This window comes from Ochotona princeps, chromosome 10 (assembly GCF_030435755.1).
Source record: "Ochotona princeps isolate mOchPri1 chromosome 10, mOchPri1.hap1, whole genome shotgun sequence".
NCBI lineage: Eukaryota > Metazoa > Chordata > Mammalia > Lagomorpha > Ochotonidae > Ochotona > Ochotona princeps.
Window position 1 is genome coordinate 67458496 of NC_080841.1, and position 20800 is coordinate 67479295.

A 20800-nucleotide genomic window follows, 5' to 3' on the forward strand; every position below is an offset into this window, starting at 1 on the left:
TATTACTGAAAACTCCCCTGCAAAGGACCAAGGCCTTGGGTCTTCCTCAACTCCTTTCCTAGACCACAAGCAGGGATCTGAATGGGAAATAAAGCAGCAGGTATCTGAACCAGCACCCATATGGGAGGCCAGCACTTGCAAGATGAGGATTTATCCACTGACTCATCACTCCAGGCCCAGCCTGTAAGTTTCAAGATGTCTCCTGTTTGTTGGTTTCAAAGTCAGTTTTCAGTGACTGTGCTGTGCACCATAATGTCAACCATCCCATAATGTCAACATGTCAAAGCCAGAAATTCATACTTAATTTTTGTGGAGTCACTTTCGTAAGCCATTTTTCTCTGCTTTCATCCAGGTACAGTGGAGTTCCTGAGGTCCCTTCTTTTTGGTCCTCCAGCCTGAAACTGTTCACTTTTGTATTTGAGCCTTGACTTTCAGATAGGAAAAAAGTGGGGGATGGGAGTGGAGTGAGTGTACCAGGGAAGAATCCGCTCATGACCAACCTCTTGGTTCCTCAGGTGTGTCAAATGGACATCTGTGGCGTTCCCCACTCAGGTCTTGTACAGGCTCCCACTGGCAACCAAATTTCCTGAAAGTTTCTGTGTGAAAAAATAGGGAAAACAGGGTCCTTTCCCTGACCCCAAAGCAGCTCTAGCTGTTCCTTCTCCTGCTCCTTGGGCTTCCTGGTACTGCAGCAGTGCTCACCTGTGGTTCTCTGTGATCTGTGTTCAGACACGGCGACAAGCTCACTGCCCCATCAATGGTATTGGGATCCTGCTGTTCCCATTGTATGCACTACTATTTACTTTTCAGAGTCCTCAAACCACTGTTTAATGTTCTGTCTAGCTATTGTAGTTGTGTTGAATGAGGATAAAAGAGCAGACATTTCATCTTATATTATTAGGTGAAAAAATTATGAGTATAGCACTCATCTTTATACCAAAAAAATGAAAAAATTATGTGTATATAGTACAATCTCATCTTTATACAAAAAAAAAAATTTATTTCCACAGATAAGTGCTTAGAAAAAGTCTGAAACTTTACATGGAAAATATAACACTGGTTTTGACCAAGATTATTTTGTTGAGGCAGTGTTGAAGGGAACTTTTTCTTTATACTTACTGTTGAATTTGTTCATCATACACTATTACCTGTATAACCTTCAAAACAATAAGAAAGTGTAATAGTAAAACCAGGGAGAAAATGTTTCAACTCAAAGTACATACACAGAACTCACCTCTTCCTATACATGTTAAACATATAATGAAAAACCCATTTAAGAGTCTGTGTCATTCATACTATCTTCAGTCTGTTTACACTAATCAGAATTATTTCTCACAAAATAGAAGTCTTGGCCTTTAATATTAAGTTTATTTACATGGTTCCAAGTAAGTGCAGTATTAAATATAAGCTAAAAACAATACATAGTTCTTAGAAAACACAACCCCCAAATTCGCATTGCCTGAGCTCCGTGATCAGCTAGTGCCCAGCCTTCATTCTTTCAGAACTGTAAAGTGAACATAGTGCTCAAAACAAAATTACCTGGGGAAACCTCACCTAACTAGTTCTGTTATCACAAAAGAAACTCAAAGGAGGCCTCTACTGTGTTCGTTCAGACATCTAGAATTTGAAAGTGGAAATAAGTATTACTAGGATCAGCAATGTTTTTTCCATCTCACACTAAGTGCCGACATCCAGGGAGGAATGTGGGACAAAAATCCAGACATGGTTTCTTGCATAGGGTTTGGTACACTAACTATAGTTAGACTGAATGACTCTGTATTCATTCTGTTGTAAAGGACATCCACTTCAAATTCAAACATTTGTAAATGACCTGGTCATATTTTTAGGATCACTTTTTTAAAAATATTACATAACTGATCAAAGACTATTATAATAAAGACATCTAAGGGTCAGGCACTAGCAGTTATCTGATACCAAACCAACTACAGAATCAAGCTGTATAAATATTAGCACCATTTATCTAGTCCAGTTAAATGTACAACTATCCATTAAACTATTTTTTTTCTTTAAAGCAGTCAATAAGAAAATTATTTTTACTTTACATAGGGTATATTCCTTCTCTCTGTTTGCTGGTAGTGCTTCTGAACATTTTAAGTTTCAAGTACTCTAACAGTCCATTCACAAAGCTTATGCCTGGTACAGAATAATCATTTTAAAGGGATTAGGAAAGGCCATAAAGATTTTTTTGTAAGACACAGACAAAATGCATTTTTGGAAATGAAGACTTCCAGTAACTCAACATCTTTACTTGCTCTTTCTCGCAACCTTGTTGGTGACCTAAGCGTGCATACCTTTCAGATTACCTCAGTGACTGGTCTTGGATGGAATTTCATGACAACAACAGCACATCTGAAATGACATAAATATGTGCCTACTACATTATGAGCACATATTTTAGTATTTTAATATACATATATGTATTAAAATATGCATGGAAGATCCATGGGGGGAGGAGAACATACATGTAACTACAAGTGCCAAGTATGCCAACACCTCCTACAAACATATAACAAAATAGATTCTTTCTTATTTGTCATTCACTTTGGTCCAAAACGGCACTAGAAATTATTTTAATCTTCCATTTCTGCCTTTAATGTGAAATAAAAGTAACTGCAGAAGACCTGTTTATGGCAAATGGTTTTGACTAAAAACTTAAAACCAGAATTTTTTTATAGATTTCTGTAGCATTTAAGTATCACTGGATTCTCAGTTCCAGGTTGTTTGTTTTTAACACAAAAAGCAATTTTAAACTATCACTGTCTTTCAAGTTGTCCCAAGATTTAGAAAGATGATTATTACCACACTAGTCTTTAGAAGGGGGGTGTGGAGAAGTAGAACCATCAAATGGTTGAAATCTAAAAAATTTGGCAAAGGTAATTGTCACACTTTTGAAAAAAGAAAAAACCCTAAGTAACTAAGGGCTGGCGGTCACAGTAAGTTCACACTGATTCAGACCTTCCATGTGCCTTTGAACTCATTTGTCATCTTTTTAAAAAGAAGGGTGGAAAAAATGGCCATGATTGCCTTCTAAGTTTTTAATCACTGAAGTTTTCAATGGTAAGCACATGAAATAAAGTCTGATTCCTGAACAGGAGAGTTGTGGCTTATTCCTGGTCTGGAGGAAGTGAGTTTCAGAGGCAGTCATCCCTCAGTATGGGGCCTATGCTGCTCCCCACGGCCATCCTTCCTTAGATTGTCAGATGCAACACAGACCCTTACAATGAACGGCTAGAACCAAACCTGCAAGAACTGGTTTTAAAGGAACAATTTACAGTCAGCTACACCATCACAATCGCCACACTAATGTGACCCTCAGGTACCTGCAATGTTTAAAGACTGTAACAATAGATAACACCCAAACTCACCAGAATTATCAGCAGAGTTGTTTTGGACAACTTGTTGAATTCTCCTCTCATTAAATACACAGCTCAATGATTGGGAAAGCGCTCTCAGTAAAATCGCTTACCTCAAAACTATGCACTTATTCAAACTATTTTTTAAATTACTGCTCTTTAGTATATGTTTTCAAAGCTTAAGAGCTATAAAATGACATTGTGTGGCAATTTTATGTGAAACAAAACACGCTTTTTTTTTTTTTGTAAAAGTTGAATCTCATACTTCAAAGACCTAGAATAACAATATCAGGGCAGTGCCCATCCTCATGTCTCACCTGTGCTCCTCCCTCAGGTGCTAGGCTAGCACAGCCAAGGGGCCTTTCTGTTATAACTTACCACTCATCTTTCTCAGGTTAGACAAGACTTGACCCATTTGATGGAAACCTGTGGGTTTTGTTTGTTTTTTATAAAGCCACTCTTCTACCCACCAAAAGCAAACATGCTCAAGGGAAATAGTACAGTTGAAATACAGTTGTAATTATACACATCCTACTGTACTGTGACATCAAATTGAGCAGAGGAGCTACTGAGCAGGAATCCAACAGTAATAAGTTCCAACCTGAAGTCTGAATTTTATACCTCATCCAGACTCTGCAGCTAAGTCTGTAAAGGACAACGGGTGGGGGGAGTGGAGAGCAATGCCTACTGGGTATCAGTATCAATCCCTCATTCCCAGTGGACTAAACAGAATTTGCTGAATGTAATTTCAGATTGTAAATTCTAAATGTCATTGCCAGCTATTCTAGAAGGGGCAGAAGTCCACAAGGGCACACAACAAAATGCCAATCTGTCAAGTGACTGATTGCATACTATATATTCTGAAAAAAAAAATTTTTTTTTAAAGTAAGTCTTGAATTCATTACTATCCTCAGCACATACTGTACTGGCACTTCAATTACTGGAATGTATCTGAACTATAGAGCTATTAAATAATAAGTGCCTAGAAGACAATTTCAAGGGAAAGGGTGACCCCCCCCACCCAGCCCAGGCAGTTCTTAAATGTCACAATGTACATGAAGGTGATGCTGAACTGAAAGGCATCTAATTTCTCAGGAAGTCCTAGCTGCATCATAAATGGGATCATGAATGGTGTCGAACATCATGCCTGACTTGATATTCTTTCACAAAGAGAACTCCACAAAAGGAAAATGAGTCTTAGGCTGCAGTGTGGGAAGAATGTACCAGCTATGGAATATGAAAAGTTATTCAGGACAGGAATGAAAATGGGCTCCACTAGGAAAAGAATACTGAGTGGTAAGCATCTATAGCCATTTAAAGGCATTTGGTGTCAATCTTAAAAGATTTAAGATGCCTTAAAACCCTTGTAAGAATACCAAAGATTTAGGGAATCATCTTCATAAATAATCAAGTGTCTATGGCTTCAACTGTCTGTCCTACTGCTGAGGTAGGTGACCAGTAGTCATCAAAATAAACAATCTTTTGGAAATTCCCTAAGAAAAACCTTGCATAATCAGGTGGTTTCTTAAAACCTATGTCCAGTTTCATTTGATGGTTTTTCTTTTCTGTCATTTACACTTTTCTGTGAGAAGCTGTCCAGGCTACTGTCCTTTAAGCTCTGGCTGAATAGCATCTCATGTACTCTGTCATCCAGGGGTTCTCCGAGGAGGCGGGCTTCACCTTGCAGTTCTTCTCCACATCCACAGAGTGAGCACGCTGCCTCTGAGCAACCAGTCTCCGTTTTTCCACCTGTCTTCTGTTCTTGGCTCGCAATGCTGACTCATGAATCTAAGAGAAGTTCAAAAGCAAAAGTCTAATCACTCGCGTGGCTTTTGTGCTCTCAACAGCACGTGTACTGACAATCACAACCACCCCCACCCCGTCACCCAAAACAGCATCAAGCTGTCACGTGCGTAGTTTGCCTGCACGTAGACTTCCTTCCACGTGATGCTGTGGCTTACCCATTATCAATGTTCATGAAACTAAGCAACAGAACTTTCAGCTTCAGACAGAAATGGCAAGCAACTGATTTGTGTGTGCTTCTAGAAATGACACTGGAAAATTGTGGGAGCTGCTTGGCATTAAGCATGAATACATACTTCATTAAAGAATCTCTAAAGCAGTACACTAAATACAAGTGTCATGGGACTTCCCCATTCTATTCCTTCCAGGATAAATCCTATTAAAATTAATCCCATGCACTTGTCAGAAATCTTTGGTTAAGCAACAAATTTGTTGTTTCAAATATCACTCCAGATAACACCATCTGCCAGGGTTCAGAAGTCTGTTCAAACTCTGATTACAGTATTTAAACAATTCATATAACTTGCAGTTTATACATCTTTTAATGTATCCATGGCTTTAGGCTATAATAACAGTATTAATGTTAAAAGAAACCACTGTTTTGTTACTACCAGACCTGAGAGTCTTCTTGTCTGAAATATTTTCAGGACTTGACACTGGGTGGAAAACCATGGCTAAGTCAGAGGAGCTCCTGGGACTAAAATGCATTGGTTACAAACAAATGGGAAAGATGGCAATCTGAATTTAATTGGAAGAGTGAAAAGGTGGCCTATGGCAGATGTGCAGCTATCAACAATCAAACCAAGAACAAAGGAGTCAGGAAAACAACAGGTTGTCCAAGACAAGGAAACTGAACCCTCTCAAGAGGCCAGTGGCAAATCCAGACGGACAGCTTCCCAGGACCATCTGTGCTCCTCTGAGAACCCTAACTCCATCCTTTACACCTTCTGGCTCAGTGTCATAGAGCTTTCTGGGTACCATCTAACTCCTTGCAGGGCAGCCTGCTCTCCATGCAAACACCATCCAGAATCCCATTGGTCAGTCAGAACCTCAGTGTGGGCCTTCCTTGTACACTGTAGCATCCCTTGAGATCCCTCTGGGCCCGTGGCATCCCAATGGCTGTGGGATGTCTCTCACTGCCAGATGCACAGCCCCAACCTCAGGTGGAAACACAGCAGCCCAGGGCACACCTCATGCACAGGAGCGGAGGCACAGACATTGTGAGTCTTCTGGCTTCCTGTATCCATCTGTTTTTCTCCCCAGCCATACAGAGCAAATGGGTGCCTATTCTCTTTTATTTTACTTGATCTTTGGGGACTTTTGGCAGCTTTCCTATTTCCTCTAGCAAATAAGGCACTTGGTTGTTGTCGGGGTACAACACTGGTGGGTAACTTGTCAGTTTCTTTCGTTTTGGTTTGCTGTTCAGGTTTTTCTTCTACGTCTTTCGCTGGCAAGGCTTTTGAAAAAGAAAATGATGCAAATACTTTAAAATCAGATTTACATGTAATCACTTCAAATACTTCAGCAGAACAATCATAATGCTTCTTTGAGTCAATAACATTTTCACATACTTCTGGACTCCAGTTTCACTTAAAGCAGAAATAGAAACAAGTTAGCATAGTAATTTTCAAACCACTGATTCTACTTTGAAGTCAACAAGGAACACACCTAGACTGAACCACACCTATTCAAAGGCAGCTGCTGCGTCATCTTGAGATTTAGTTTTCAGTGAAATGCTAAAAGCCAGAAAGCACCATGGCTTGATGGCTCTCTCAGAGACCCCCACCATAAATCCGAGTATCTCCATGCGCTGCTTCAGGGAAGGATTGGGACTGGTCCCCACCCAGCAGTTGCAGAAGGCAGGTTTTCAAGTTACTCAATTGGAATTCCTTGGCTGGGAAACATTCCTTATGATCCTCCTCCTTGCAAGAGCCGGGTGGCCACCGTACTTTGAGAAGCCCTCTATTACAATCCAGGATGGCTTCCATGGTTACCCCCCTGAGTGCACAGTTATGCAGTTCCCAGCTAGAGATAAGGGCTCTCCGCAGAGGAAACAGAAATGCCTGGGAGAAACAGATCAAAAACTCTGCCTATGGAACTGGGAAGAAACTGCTCAACCACTTGGCTGCCCAAGGTGAGCATCTCACATTAGAAGAACCTAGTCAAACACTCTGTAGAAGTATCTCTCTCTTAACTACCTTTCCAGACTTTGTCATTCACTATTTTGCTTTTATCAAATCTTTTGTTTTTTAGTAACATTTTGTTATTTTACATAAACCTTTTATGAGTCTGTGTTTCCCATTCTGGAATAGCAGCCCTTGTGCAACTAAGTATCCAGAGTTTAGGCCCTAAGGCTCCTTCTCCCTCTGCAGAATTTAGTTGGATGTGATGACTCTAGGCTACAATGCAAAGCCTCAAACTATTGCCCCAACTATTTGGTAAGGAAAAAAAAATTTTTAATTAGTTTTAGAGGCAGAAATAAAGATCTTCCATCTGCTCATTTAATTTCCCAATAACCCCCAGCGGCCAGGGTGGGGCCAGGGTCAAAGCCAGGAACTGGAACTCATCCAGATTTTCCTCCTGGGTGTCAAGGATCCAAATACCCGATCCATCCCCTTCTGCCTCCCAGAGTGTGCATCATCAAGATGTTAGAAATGCAGGCAGAGCAAGGACTCAACTCCAAGGACTCAAATGCAGGATATGGGTGCCCCACCCAGCATCCTCATTGCTGCATCAAATGCCCACCCACACCGCTTTTAGTTATGACTCCTCCCTTGCCCATCTCTTCATTCCCTTTAAGGTAGGGTGAACTCCTACATAGGGCAGGAAAGCTAACAGCAAGCAAGCTAAGCTGTACCCTGCATCACCAGCATCCCATATGAGTGCCTTTTTCAAGCCCTAGGTGCTCCTTCTAATCCTTCTCCCTGATGAGGTGCCTGGGAAAGCAGCACTTGGGTCCGAGCACTTGGGTCCTCACCATCCATGTGGGAGACTCAGATGGAGTTGCAGCCAACTGGGGAGAAAACCAGCAGATGGAAGATCTCTCTTTCCCCCTGTGCACTCACTTCCACACCCCACCACTCTCTTGTAACTCTGGGTTTCACATAAAATTTTATAAATAAATGGTTTAGAATGGCAGCTACATGCAGGTGGTAGAACAAAGCAGTGTATGGAGAAAATTAAGGCTTAGTGTGCCAAATGCATGGGAGTTTATTTTATCTGAAAATGATGACAACTTATTGGAGGATTTTTCAAGTTTTTCAGATTTTTTTTTAATTGGAAAGTCAGATTTACAGCGAGAAGGAGAAACAGAGAGAAAGATCTTCCATCCACTTGTTCATTCCCCAAGTGGCCACCAACAGCCAGAGCTAAGCTGAATCAAAGCTAGGAGTCGGGAACTTCTGGTTTTCCCACATGGGTGCAGGGTCCCAAGACTTTGGGCCACCCTCAACTGCTTTCCCAGACCACAAGCAGGGAGCTGGGTGGAAAGTGGAGCAGCCAAGATATGAACTGGCATACTAATGGAATCCCAATGCATGCAAGGTAAGGATTTTAGCCACCAGACTATTGTGCCAGGCACTCACTGAAGGATTTTAAGCTAAAAAATGATAGTGTGGTCCTAATTTTAGGAACAAAGCCTCTAGTTCCAAAAGGTGAGGGAAGGGTGAGATCAGAGTGGGGCAGAAAATCCAGGTACAAAAACAAAATGATCAACAGGCCAAGGCAGTAAAACAGCACTGGCAGGGGTGTAGACACAAACAGGGATCAGAAGCGGACCCACCTCACACCCTGATCAGACCAATGGGAGCAGATGCTGAGGAGGCCTCTCACCAAAGGCCCTCAGAAGGACAGACACCAGGTGGCACAAAGGGACAAGAGCACGTTGGCTCCCACGGCCACCTGAAGGGGACCATCACACTGCCTTGACACAGACCCATGCCACCCCGAGCCTGAGATACTCCTCCAGCAACCAAGCAGGCAGGCTGTCGGCCTCTCAGCCTGCAGCTCAGAAACTACACCAGGGATGAAGGTTGTGAGAGCAAGCAGAAGCAGAGCTTGCCGATGTGCAGCAAGATACTCCAAGGAAGCACAGAGCCAGAAGAAATGGGCAGCCAGGCTGCAGGGAACACTATTATTTAACGGGCGGCCCAAGAAAGGAAAACCTGAGAGGGGACACAAGATGGACAACTAGAAAGAGTAGGAGAAAGAGACATGAGGAAGGAGTCTGAGCGAAGGAGAGCGCGGCTAACAGCACCAACTACTACAACAAAGTCTGTACCAAGAGGAGTCACAGATCTCACACCTGGCAGCTATACTGGCTCGGGCACTAAGTGGAGGTAAGGGGGCCGACAAAGCATACAATAAAATGAATCCAAAGGGCCAAGAATTTGTAGAGGGAGGAATAAACAAATTCACAAACCTCTTGAAAATCAGATCAAGACAAAGACATAACAAGTAAAAATGGAGACAGGGGATCTCAGCTGCCCCACTTGTAGGCAGCCCAGCTCCCTGCTATCACATCTGGGGAAACAGGGAGGATGGCTCAAGTGCCTAGTCTCTGGCCATCCTCCAGACGCGCAGGAAGCTTCAGGCTCCTGGCTTCAGCCGTTATGGCCATTTGGGGAGCAAATAAGTCAATCAAAGAGCTCTGCGTCTCTTTCTGTCTGTCTAACTCTACTTTTCAGATAAATGCAAAAATTTTAAGTAAAAATAAGAATACAAGAAATGGGGAGATTCAAGTTAAATGTACATGGAAAACACATTTATGGTCCTTCCAAAACTCTACTAGGTGAAGGGGAAAGGTATACAAGGACAAAGCAAGGGTGGCAATGCCATCAGGCAAAAGGCACTCACACAACTTTGGAAGAAGAAAAGTGGATGAAGGGGCAGAAACAATCTGGAAGACCTGGATCAGATGAATCCTAACTGCCTAAGAGGAGAGGGCACCAGATTGGAAGTTGTGGTTTCAGAGAGTACAACGAGGCAGCCAGATCCTCCAGAGCTGAACATCCAGCACCAACCAGCACCCCAGCCCGCACACAAATTACACTGAGAACAGGGGCCAAGCCATCGTGCCTAAACCTGGGCAGACCCTTGTAACTCCTGGCAGCTATCTCGGGAGGAGTAGGGTAAGAGAGGTGCCATGGGGCTCCCCAAACGGGGCAGAAAGGGCACCCCAGCACCTGCCTGGTATGTGTCTGCACACTGTCCCTGGAACACAGATAACATGTCACACGGCCAGCCAGGTGCATTGGTAACTCATGCCTGCAAGGTCCCAGGTAAGCCACCCCCAAGACCCTCCCCACAAAAGCCAAAGAAACCAAAGAGTAGGACCAAGCATCCTCACTCCCTGGAACCAACATGTGGGCCTCAGAACACACAGTGCTATACTGTTGAGTTCCTAGTCTTCAGGGTAATTCTGCAATGTACCAATCAATACATCTTGTATGTTCCTTCCACTAATCCATCCCGTGGGAGTCAGTCCTTTCCTATCCCCAAAGCACAAGGTTCCTGTCTCAAGAGGGAGCTGGAGAGGGGGCAGGCCTCGGGAAATCAGTTTTGAGAAGACGGGAATGACACCTTTAAAATAAGACTTTGTGAAAGGCCTCATAGTAAATAACGAGCTCCATCTCACGTTTTTCCCCATTTCTACTCCCAGGATGCCAGCATGCAGCCTTGGATCCATGAGGCGAAAGACCAGAGGCACACCATCTGGAGAAGAGTTCACACAGAGAAACAGGCTCAGAGCAATGGTTGGGGTCACCCAGAGAAACAACTGGGTCCTCAGCCAAGTACAGTCAACACTCACAGCCCCGGCACGCTGTAGGCCTCTCTCATGAGTCATGGTTGGGCAGGTAGGGCAGAGGCACACACATGAGCACACCCATTACAAGCAGCAGACCAAAACACACACAGAAAAAGGGCAGAGAACTCAAGACAGCTCTGCAGGGAAACTGGTAGACATTTTGTTGGTTTGGTTTTTGTTCTGAGTTTTTTTTTTAAAAGATTTATTTATTTTATTACAAAGTCAGATATACAGAGAGGAGGAGAGACAGAGAGGAAGATCCTCCATCTGATGATTCACTCCCCAAGTGAGCCGCAACGGGCCGGTGCGCGCTGATCCGAAGCCAGGAACCAGGAACCTCTTCCAGGTCTCCCACGCGGGTGCAGGGTCCCAATGCATTGGGCCGTCCTCAACTGCTTTCCCAGGCCACAAGCAGGGAGCTGGATGGGAAGTGGAGCTGCCGGGACCAGAACCGGCGCCCACATGGGATCCCGGGGCGCTCAAGGCGAGGACCCCAGCTGCTAGGCCACGCCGCCGGGCCCCTGTTCTGAGTTTTTAAAAACTAGAATGGTATTAAAACTGAGCATCTGGCATAGCTAGCACAAAGCTTGAGATGCCCACTTCTCCTATCAGCATGACCAGCCTGGAGAGCCAGCTCCCCTCCCAGGTCTTGATTGCTGCTAATGCCTGCCCTTGGAGGCAAAAGTGAGGGCTCCACCATCTGGGTCCCTGCCATCCAAATGGGATACCTGGATAGAGGTCCCAGCTCTAGCTGTTACTGGCACTTCAACCAACAGACAGCTTACATGCTTGCTTGTATGCATTCTCATTCATTCTCTCTCTCTCTCTCTCTCTCTCTCTCTCTCTCTCTCTCTCTCTCTCTCTCTCTCTTTCTCCCTCTCCCTCTGTATACACTTCTCAAATAAACAAGCAGATAACGCTTTAACATAGGAATTAAAGAGCACTGAGGACTCAAAAAAAGATCTCTTGAAAACTTAAACTAGGGTGGCAGAATTTTAAAATTCAGCAGAAAGTTTGGAAGATAAAATTAGAAAGCTAAACTAGAAATAGAATTAAGAGTTTTGATCTTGAAAGAATACCACATAGCTAAGAATACATACAAAAGATAAAAATAAAGCAAATTGAGCAGAGGAAAATACTTTTCACAGTATTAGGAAATATCACTAAACAGGAAGAAGTTTTAATTTTTTTAACACCTCAAATGACACCTCTTTTTTGCCTAATACTTACTTATTCTTATTGGAAGGACAGATTAGATTTTTTACGGACAAAAGGAGAGACAGAGAAAGACCTTCCATCTTCTGGTTCACCCTCCAAATGGCCATAATGGCCAGAGCTGAGCTGATCCAAAGCCAGGAAACAGAGGCTTCTTCGGGTCTCCCACATGGGTGCAGGGTCCCCAAGGACCTGGACCATCCTCTGCTGCTTTCCCAGTCCTCAAGCAGGCAGCCAATGGGAAGTGCAGCAGCCAGGACATAAGCCAGTGTCCATACAGGATCCCGGCATTTGTAAGATGAGATTTATCCATTAAGCCATTGCACAGGGCCCAGAATAAATGCATAGCAACACACAGGCACAGCACTGAATTTTAGGACAAATGGATAAAAAGAATATAAAAGGTTTATTAAAACTCATATGACAGGGGAGTAAGGTAGGCTAAGCTTCCACCTTTGACCACCAGACATCTCATGTGGGTGCCAGTTCAAGTCCCGCTGCTCCACTTCTAATCCAGCTCCCTGCGTATGACCTGGGAAAGTAGCGAAGAATGCCTCAAGTGCTTGTGTGCCTGCACCTACGTGGGAAATACAGAAAGATGGCTACAGACTGGCTTAGTGCCAGCCCTTGCGGCCACTTGGGGAGTGTACCAGTGGATTGAAGGTTTTTCGCTCTCCATCTCTCCTTCTCTCTGTAACTCTGCCTTCCAAATAAAAGTAAAATAAAATTTTAAAAATCACATGGGATCAGGTACACAAGTCAGCCTGTTACTTCTCAACAGCAAAACCGAAAGCTAAAAATTCAGTGTAATAAAACACATTCCAAGTCTGGAACTTCTCATTCAGAATTCTCCAGATTCCCAAAATATCAACTCAGGCTTTGTATCTAACAGGCATCTTCAGATATGCAATGTCACAAAATGTCTACTTTTGGTACAATATTCTGCAGAGCCTACAGAAGATATGCTGCACCAAACTGCAGGAATAGGCCAAAGAAAGGTTGAAATGTGAAAGGCAGGAGACAGGATAAGAGAAATGCCTTCTCAGGCAAGCAGAGAGGACCAGGCGCAGTTTAGCAGCTCTGCCACATCCGGGCATCATAAAGTCTAGATCGGAACAGAAAGATCAAGGTCTCCAAGGGGAAAAAAAGGCGAATCATAGAATATTTGATGTGTCTGAAATATAACTAGCTTTTCAATTTGACTGAACTGGTGACAGAATCTTTTTGAAAGCAAAAGAGAGATAGCGAAACAATGATTAACTTCAAGAAAAACATAAAATATAATGGAGAAAAACATCAGGATATGCTACACGACTCATCTGCAAATACACAGAGAATAAGAATTACACCAAGCTCATGTAGCTAATATCGTATGGATACAGGGGAGGAGAAATGGATGTCAGTGTGTGTCTGGGGTGGAGTGGGGCGGGGGGGCGGTCAGAGCTAACACCTTGAGCTAAACCCCATCTCTCCTAAAGGGAAGTCAACTCATAAGGTTTAAAACGGAAAGCGAGAAGAGGGCAGCCATTGTCAGAAGGAAAGCAGAGAGGAGCAGGAAGGAACGGAGGGCAGGGGTAGGAAAAGAGTCAGGAGGACTATTTTTTGCTGTGATTGTTTTAAGCAAATTTTCAAAAGTTAGGCACATGTAAACATTGCTAAAAATAATACTTTATTTAAAATGGAATGTAACTATGTAGTAAGGAACTGGAGACAGTCTAGATCATTCTTCAAGTTAGTTCTAGGAGGGAAAGAATTCCACAATTAACAAGTACTCCCATCTTCAGACCCCCAAACACACACCAGCAGGGAACTTTGCAGCACGGTTCAGTGCCCATCCCTTAAATCAAACAGAGAAGCTGACAGATCCTTAGACATTTGAAAAACAGAAAGTATCTAATGTGAACTACAAAATTACGAGCAAAAAGAAACAAAAGCAGAGGTGGGAAGGGAAACAAACAAACCGTACTTACCAAGCAAAGAAACATTCCAGAAGTATCCTCAGAACAAGATACTATAAGTATGAACCAAGACGCAGATACTTAGTTTTAAAAAGGCATAAAAAGGGAAAGCGTGAAGGCAGCCCTAGACATCAATTCAAGAATCGTTGAATTTTAAAAAGTCAATAAACAGGATCCCAGAAATGAAAAATGCTATTGAAGACTTAGAAGATACAATTGAGAATAACAAAGGGGGGAAGGATACAAATGGGGGTGGAAGGGTACCAAGGGCAAAAAATTAAAGGTTAAGTACATGGAGTCTAATATCCAACTGAAAACTTCAGGCAAAAAGTATTTCTCATTGCTGTAAAAATAATTCAAGAAAACTCAGAATTAAACACACAAGTCTGATTGCAGGGATCTACCAAGGGCCCAGCACAGCACACATAAACAGACCAGAATCCCAAGCACGGAGCAGTGGAAGCTGATCAGGAGCAAGCTTTCTCAGGTTAGCTACCAAGCATCCAGAATCAGGAAGCTCAAAAGTTACACCCAAAACACCAGGGACTCCAGATGATTGACACAATGACCTTCAACCCAGAATCCCACATCTCATTGACGGGGTGGAGGGAGGGAGGTAAACCAAGGAGGAGGACCAGAAAGCCACACAACACACAACAGAATTCAAAATCAGAAGTCCCTGAGATAGTGGCCAAGTGCCCTTCCAAGATCCTAAGCAGGCCAGGAAGAAGTAGGTCAGAGGCCCCGGGAGGGCAGCCTGGGATGGTGAAAGCGATAGGGGACCTGAAGTGTGGGTTATGTTGTGAAAGAAAGACAAGGACTTCTGGGAAACAATGTAGCTCAGCTCTGAGTAACACCCCATAGGCACAAGGCCCTGGCTGCCACCTGCTAGGGCTGGCCACTGCTGGCAGTGTGGGTAAGGAGAATAAAGGGAACTCGGTCAATAAATCATGGAAACGACTGAAAGACAAAAAAAAAAAAAAAAAATCAATATAAGCCATGTCACTCAGAGATACAGAAGGAAATACCAAAGGAAAAAATCCAGGCAATTTAAAGTGATCAGAAGAGAGCTGCTGTCGTTCTGCGGCAACTCAGCATACATACCTCTTCAGAACAACAAATGCAAGAGTGTTAATCACCCTCGCACATGAAATCACCTAATTTCATCTTGCCCAACACAAGGATCAAGACGGACCTGGATAAGTAGGAACCAGCAAAAGCTCCTGGCAGCTGGCAGCACAGACAGCAGAAAACATCCCTTCTTTCCCCTCCATGCCAAAAGCACAAATGTCAGCAGAGAGCAAGCAGCTAGGGCAGATGTCTGGGTGTGACTGGTTAAGCCAGGGATGGGATATGGGAATCCCATCTTGGAGTACCTGGGAATGAAGTCTCGCCTCCACTTCCCATCCAGCTTCACACCACTTGGGAGGCGGCAGATGACAGCCTAAGCACTCTGGTTTCTACCATCCAACAGGGAAGACCTGCATGGAATTCCTGCTTCTTGGCATTGGCCTGGCCCAGATTTGCCAGTTGGAGGGTATCTGGGGAGTGAGCCAGCGGGTGGAAGATCCTGCTCTGTTACTTTGCTACAACACTGCCTGAAAGCCGTCTGGGAATTCCTTAATAAACAACGAAGGGAGAGAGAAGGAGGAGGACAGCCTGTGCTGCCTGCTCAAGAGGATCTCATCATGTAGCCGATAGCTTCGTGCCCATGGAATGCTCTGGAAGGCCCAACTCCCCACCCCTCCACCTTCTGTTATCCTAATCTCCAGCAATGCTGATTTACGCCATCAGGCATCAGTGGGAATTCACAAGTTCCACTGTGATGGGGAGACAGCTCCGCCACAGCTGAGCTGCGAATAACCCAATATGGCATAAGCAAGAGTACAGCAAACCGACTCACAGGCGAAACTTCGCTTCCTCCTCGGCATCTCAGAGACCCTAAACAGCCTGACTTACAAACAGGGTAAACAAGATGTCACCCATCATTTACCCTGAGCTTCCATTTCCTCATCTACCAAAAAAACAGGGGAGGGGGCAAAAAACGGGGGCCCTACGTCTGAGCGTGGTCGTGCATGTTTACAGAAAACGTACACACCCCCGGATAGCGAAAGCAGCCGCTGTCACTAAATCTTAGCTGTCGGTCTCTCTCGAGCACCTGCTTAGAAAAACCGAAGAGCCCGTGGTGGCGGGAAGGAGCAAGCTCGCAGACGCCAGTCCAGGTCCACGGACGCGCAACCCTCTCCAGGGACAACGTGGTGAGCTCAGGCAGCTCATCCGGAACACAACGGCCTCATTCAGAAGGCAGAAAGCTTAGCTGCGTGGCTCTCCACCCGCTGGGTCACCATCAAGCAACTGATGAAAGCAGGGGCGCTGCTTATCGGAAATGGGTGCTGAGAAACCCGTGGAGGTCAGCTCCGCTCCGAGTTAGGGAAAATAAGGGTGCGAGGGCGGGGTGAACAACGATCCAGGGCGGCGGTGTCGCCTTCCGCAACAATCCTCCCACCCCCACCCGCTTAGCAGCTTGCCCGAGCGGAGTCACAGCCAGCCAGCCCAGAAACCCAAAACACACCAGGCCCTCTCGCAGGCCCTGCCCCGGAGCCCATACCTGGCACAGCCGCGTCCTCCGCTTCCACCGCCTCGGCGGACCCGGCCTCCGCGCCCGGCTCCTCCGGGGCCTCGCGCGCGCGCCGCGCCGGCTCTTCCCGCGCCCCGGCCTGCGCGGGCGGCGGGGGCGAGGCCGGGGCGCAGCGGGGCGCGGGAGCCGCGGGGCGCCCTGCACCCGACGAAGCCGACGAGGCCGAGTCGTCCGAGCCTCCGGCAGGGGCCCAGTCGTCCCAGAGCCAGGGCGCGTGCGCCTGCTCCAGCAGCCGGCGGCCCAGGCGGTAGTGCAGCAGCTCCCGGTAGCACGGCCCGTACTCGTCCCAGCGCGGCTCCTGGTAGCGCTTCATGTACTCGCTCTTCACCCCGCTTCCCGGGGACATGGTGCTGCTGCTGCTGCTGCTGCTGCCGCCGCCGGCCCTGAGTGTCCGCCGCACCGTGCCGTCGCCTCCTACGGGGGCCGGGACTCGACACAGAGGCCCGGCCCGCCCCTCGGCCGGCCCGACCAGGCCCGCCGCGACATTTAAACCCGGAGCCCCGCCCGGACGGGGCGGAAGGGGGCGGAGAGGCGGGGGCGGGGCGGAGCGACCCCGGCGGGAGGCGGTGCCCCGCGGCCCGGTCCAGGGGCGCGGGCAGGTCCAGGGCGGGTTTCCGGACGGGGCGCCCCGGAGAGGCGGCGGGAGCTGGGGTCCGCGCCAAGGGACTGGGGGTGGGTCACCCCAGAGAACGGACCCAAGAGGCTACGGGCCGGCGCGGCCGGGAGGTGGGAGATGAAGCGGGGCTGTTGCAAAGCCCGGAACCGAGTGGTCCCGGGATCCCCGGAGGAGCCCTCCCGAGCAGTGCTTGTGGGCCAAGGGGGCAGTGGGCGACCTTACCTTGCTCCTGCAGCGCCGGCGACCCCGCGGCGCCCGCGGATCCTTCGCGCTCAGGCCCGCGACTCGCGTGGCGCAGCAGCTCTAGCGCGGCTTGCTCTCGGCCGTGCTTTTCTCTCCTGCTGGGTGTCGCCGGTTGCACGGCAGCCCGCGTTCCTGCGGCAGCCGGCAGGCGAAGGCACCGCCTCAGTCCCGGGAGCAGACGCCTCCCCCGCGCGCTCAGGGCCCCGGGCCCTCCGCCCCGCTCGGTGGGGGCGGCTGGTTCTGTGCACAGCGCGGGGAGCCAGGGTGCGGGCGAGTCTGCCAGTCTGGGCCCACCCATTCCCCCAGCAAGTGCTGCCCCAAGTCAGTGTCATTCTCTTTTGGAAGTCTACCGATGCTGTGTCCTCCCAGTGTTTGCAACACCTGCTGTCCTGGCTTTCGATGTTGGAGTGCAAGTCCTTGTCTGTGTCCGGAATCACTTTTGAAGATTTACTGAAACCGTGCCTCTCGCTCCAAGTCCAATCTGAGCACAAATACAGTTACAAGGAAAAATACAGTGTTGCCCTGTTTGTTGTTGCAGTTTGAAACACCTCTTCCTTTAAAAAGCAGGGAGGGGGAGGAAATAGATACAATAATTGCAGAAAGACTTAAAAGAAGTTTTGAAGAATCAGAACACGCTCAGCAGTGAAGAAGCAGGCCCAGCGCATGAGTGCTTCCCTCCTGGCTGCCATTCTAGGGTTCTCTGGTTTTACCTTTTTCTTTTCTTTTTCTTTTTCTTTTTCTTTCTTTCCTTTTTAAAGATATATTTGTTTATTTGAAAGGCAGAGTTAAAGAGATGGGATGGGGAACACAGAGATTTTTCCATCTACTGATTGACCCCAAATCGCTGCAAGAGGGGAGGAGATTGAGGCTAAGAGGGTGTGGAGGAAGGGTCCAGGGACAAATCCAGGAATCCAAACTTCCCGAGTGCCTTCCACGTAGTGCAAGGACCCAAGCACTTGAGCCATTCTCTCCAGCTTTCCCAGGTGCAATGACAGAGAACTGGGTAGGAAACAGAGCAGCCGATTCTCCAGCAGGTGCACTTATGGCACTCTGGAGCCCTAGGTGGCAGCCTTACCCACAAAGCCACAACACCTGTCCCTCACCTCTTTTTTTTTTCCACCTCTGTATTCATGTCCTTTCCTTCTTCTCCTACCCTCCATCTTAACTAAAACACCCAGACTTTATCGTGAGAACTGGAATTACTGGCCCAGGGGCTTCAGTTCTGGGGCAAGTTGGGGGCACCCCCATGTCTGGGGCTGCTGTCTCCACACAGGCCCTGCCTTCCACCTCTTGCTGCTCTGCCTTAACACCTTGGCATGTGGCAGAAACATTCTAATGTGATCTCTCTTTAGGTGCCCTTCCTTTCTCTATTTAATCTCCTTTGCTAGTGCTCCTACCTGCTGCTTTACTCCCCAAATGCCCATGTGTCAAGAGGGAGCCAGGAACTCAGTTCAGGTCTCCCACTTGAGTGTCTGGAACCCATCACTGCCTCCCTGCATTAGTAGGGACCTGGAACCAGAGACTGAACCCAGTCATTATCATGCTGAGTGTAGGTGTTCAACCAGCATCCTAACCTTTAGCCCAAAAGCCTACCCCTAGGGCTGGGTTCCAATGTTTGCAGCCTAAAGAACATCACAAATACTTAATAATGAGTTAGAATTAGTAACGTGCAAATTTTTTGAGAAATACAAGACACAATCTGTTTCAAGAACTTTTGCTGCATAATTCACTTCCAAACCTAGTGGCTTAAAACAACTAAGATTTAACTTAAATAGCACAATGATGGACTTATGACTGTTGCTGAAGGACTATGCTATTGTAATAATATGGAGGGGCTGGAGAATGAGAAGGATGGAAGAGGAAATCCCTGAGCCTATGGAACTGTATCATGACAAATAAAACTTTTTTTTTAATTAAACAGCAAAGATTTAATATTCCTCCTGCTCTCAGGGTTAACTGAGCAGTCCCTCAACTGTTGCATTCAGATGCAGGGCCAACTGGCCTGGAAGTTTCAAAATGGCCTCGCCCATGAACCTGGCAGTCAAGTTGACTGTGAGCTGGACTATCTCAGCCTCATCCTTCAGAGGGCTGGACTGGCCTCTGAAGCTCACAGATGTCTACTGCTGAATTCTAACGTTCAAGTAAGTCACAGGGCCAAGCTTCAAGGAGGAGAGAAATAAACGCCACCTCTGCAAAGGAAGAACAGCAAACTCATATTACAAAAGGGCTGCTGTCTAGATGGGAGAATTTGTGACCCACTTTTTCAATCTATGACGCAACCATACACACATGTGCAAATAGGATTTTAGGATATATCCTTTTTTATGCAAATAAAATAAACAAGTCTTTTCTTTTTGCTTGTCCCTATGTTCCATAATTAAAATGCATGGATGGGCTTGGAACAACAGCTCAGTTGGCTAATCCTCCCCCTTCATGTGCTAGAATCCCATATGAGCACCAGTTCATGTCCCAGCTGCTACACTTTCCATCCAGCTCCCTGTTCGTGAACTGGGAAAGCAGTAGAGGATGGCCCAAAGCCTTGGGATCCTACATCCATGTGGGAGAGCCAGAGGAGGCGCCTGGTTTCAAAAAGGCTCAACTCTGGCCATCGTGGCCACTTGGGGAGTGAAACAGCAGATAGATCTTTCTGTCTCTGCTTCTCTCTGTAGATCTACCTTTCCAACTGGTATGTGCTTCAGATACAACATCAAACATGCAACTTCACACCTGTCAGTGAAGGAAAGCAACAGAAAATGGCTCAAGTGCTTAGGCCCCTGCACCCATGTGGGAGACTTGAAGGAAAATTCGGGCTTCAACAATCGCAGACATTTGGAGAGTGAACCAGAGGGTGAAAGACACCTGTCAGTCTTTCCCTCTGTTTCTCTGTAATTCTGCCTTTCAGATAAATTAAGTTAAATTAAATTAACAAATAAAACCTGCAGTGACTGGGTCTGGCCAGCCAAGGAACAGGCAGCCTGCCACGGCAGGCACCACACAGGCTGTCATGGTCAGGGTGAATGGTTGGACTTCACTGCATTCCCATTCTGTGTTGGCCTCTGTCTCTACCATTGCCTCGGTGGCCCCTCCCATCTTATTTCAATGTCCAAACCTTCTGAGTCAGGGAAAGTTATCCTCCAAAAAATAAAT

General features: G+C 46.4%; 1 protein-coding gene across 1 annotated transcript; it reads right to left on the reverse strand.

Moving 5' to 3' along the window:
* Nucleotides 1-4460: 4460 nt before the first annotated feature.
* Nucleotides 4461-17157, reverse strand: CCSAP (centriole, cilia and spindle associated protein). The gene is made up of 3 exons (XM_036495346.2): nt 16765-17157; nt 6368-6633; nt 4461-5162 (listed from the first exon to the last, which is right to left on the reverse strand). Exons 1-3 carry the CDS (start codon nt 17138-17140, stop codon nt 4986-4988), a joined length of 819 nt encoding a protein of 272 aa, XP_036351239.2. The 5' UTR covers nt 17141-17157; the 3' UTR covers nt 4461-4985.
* Nucleotides 17158-20800: the final 3643 nt, after the last annotated feature.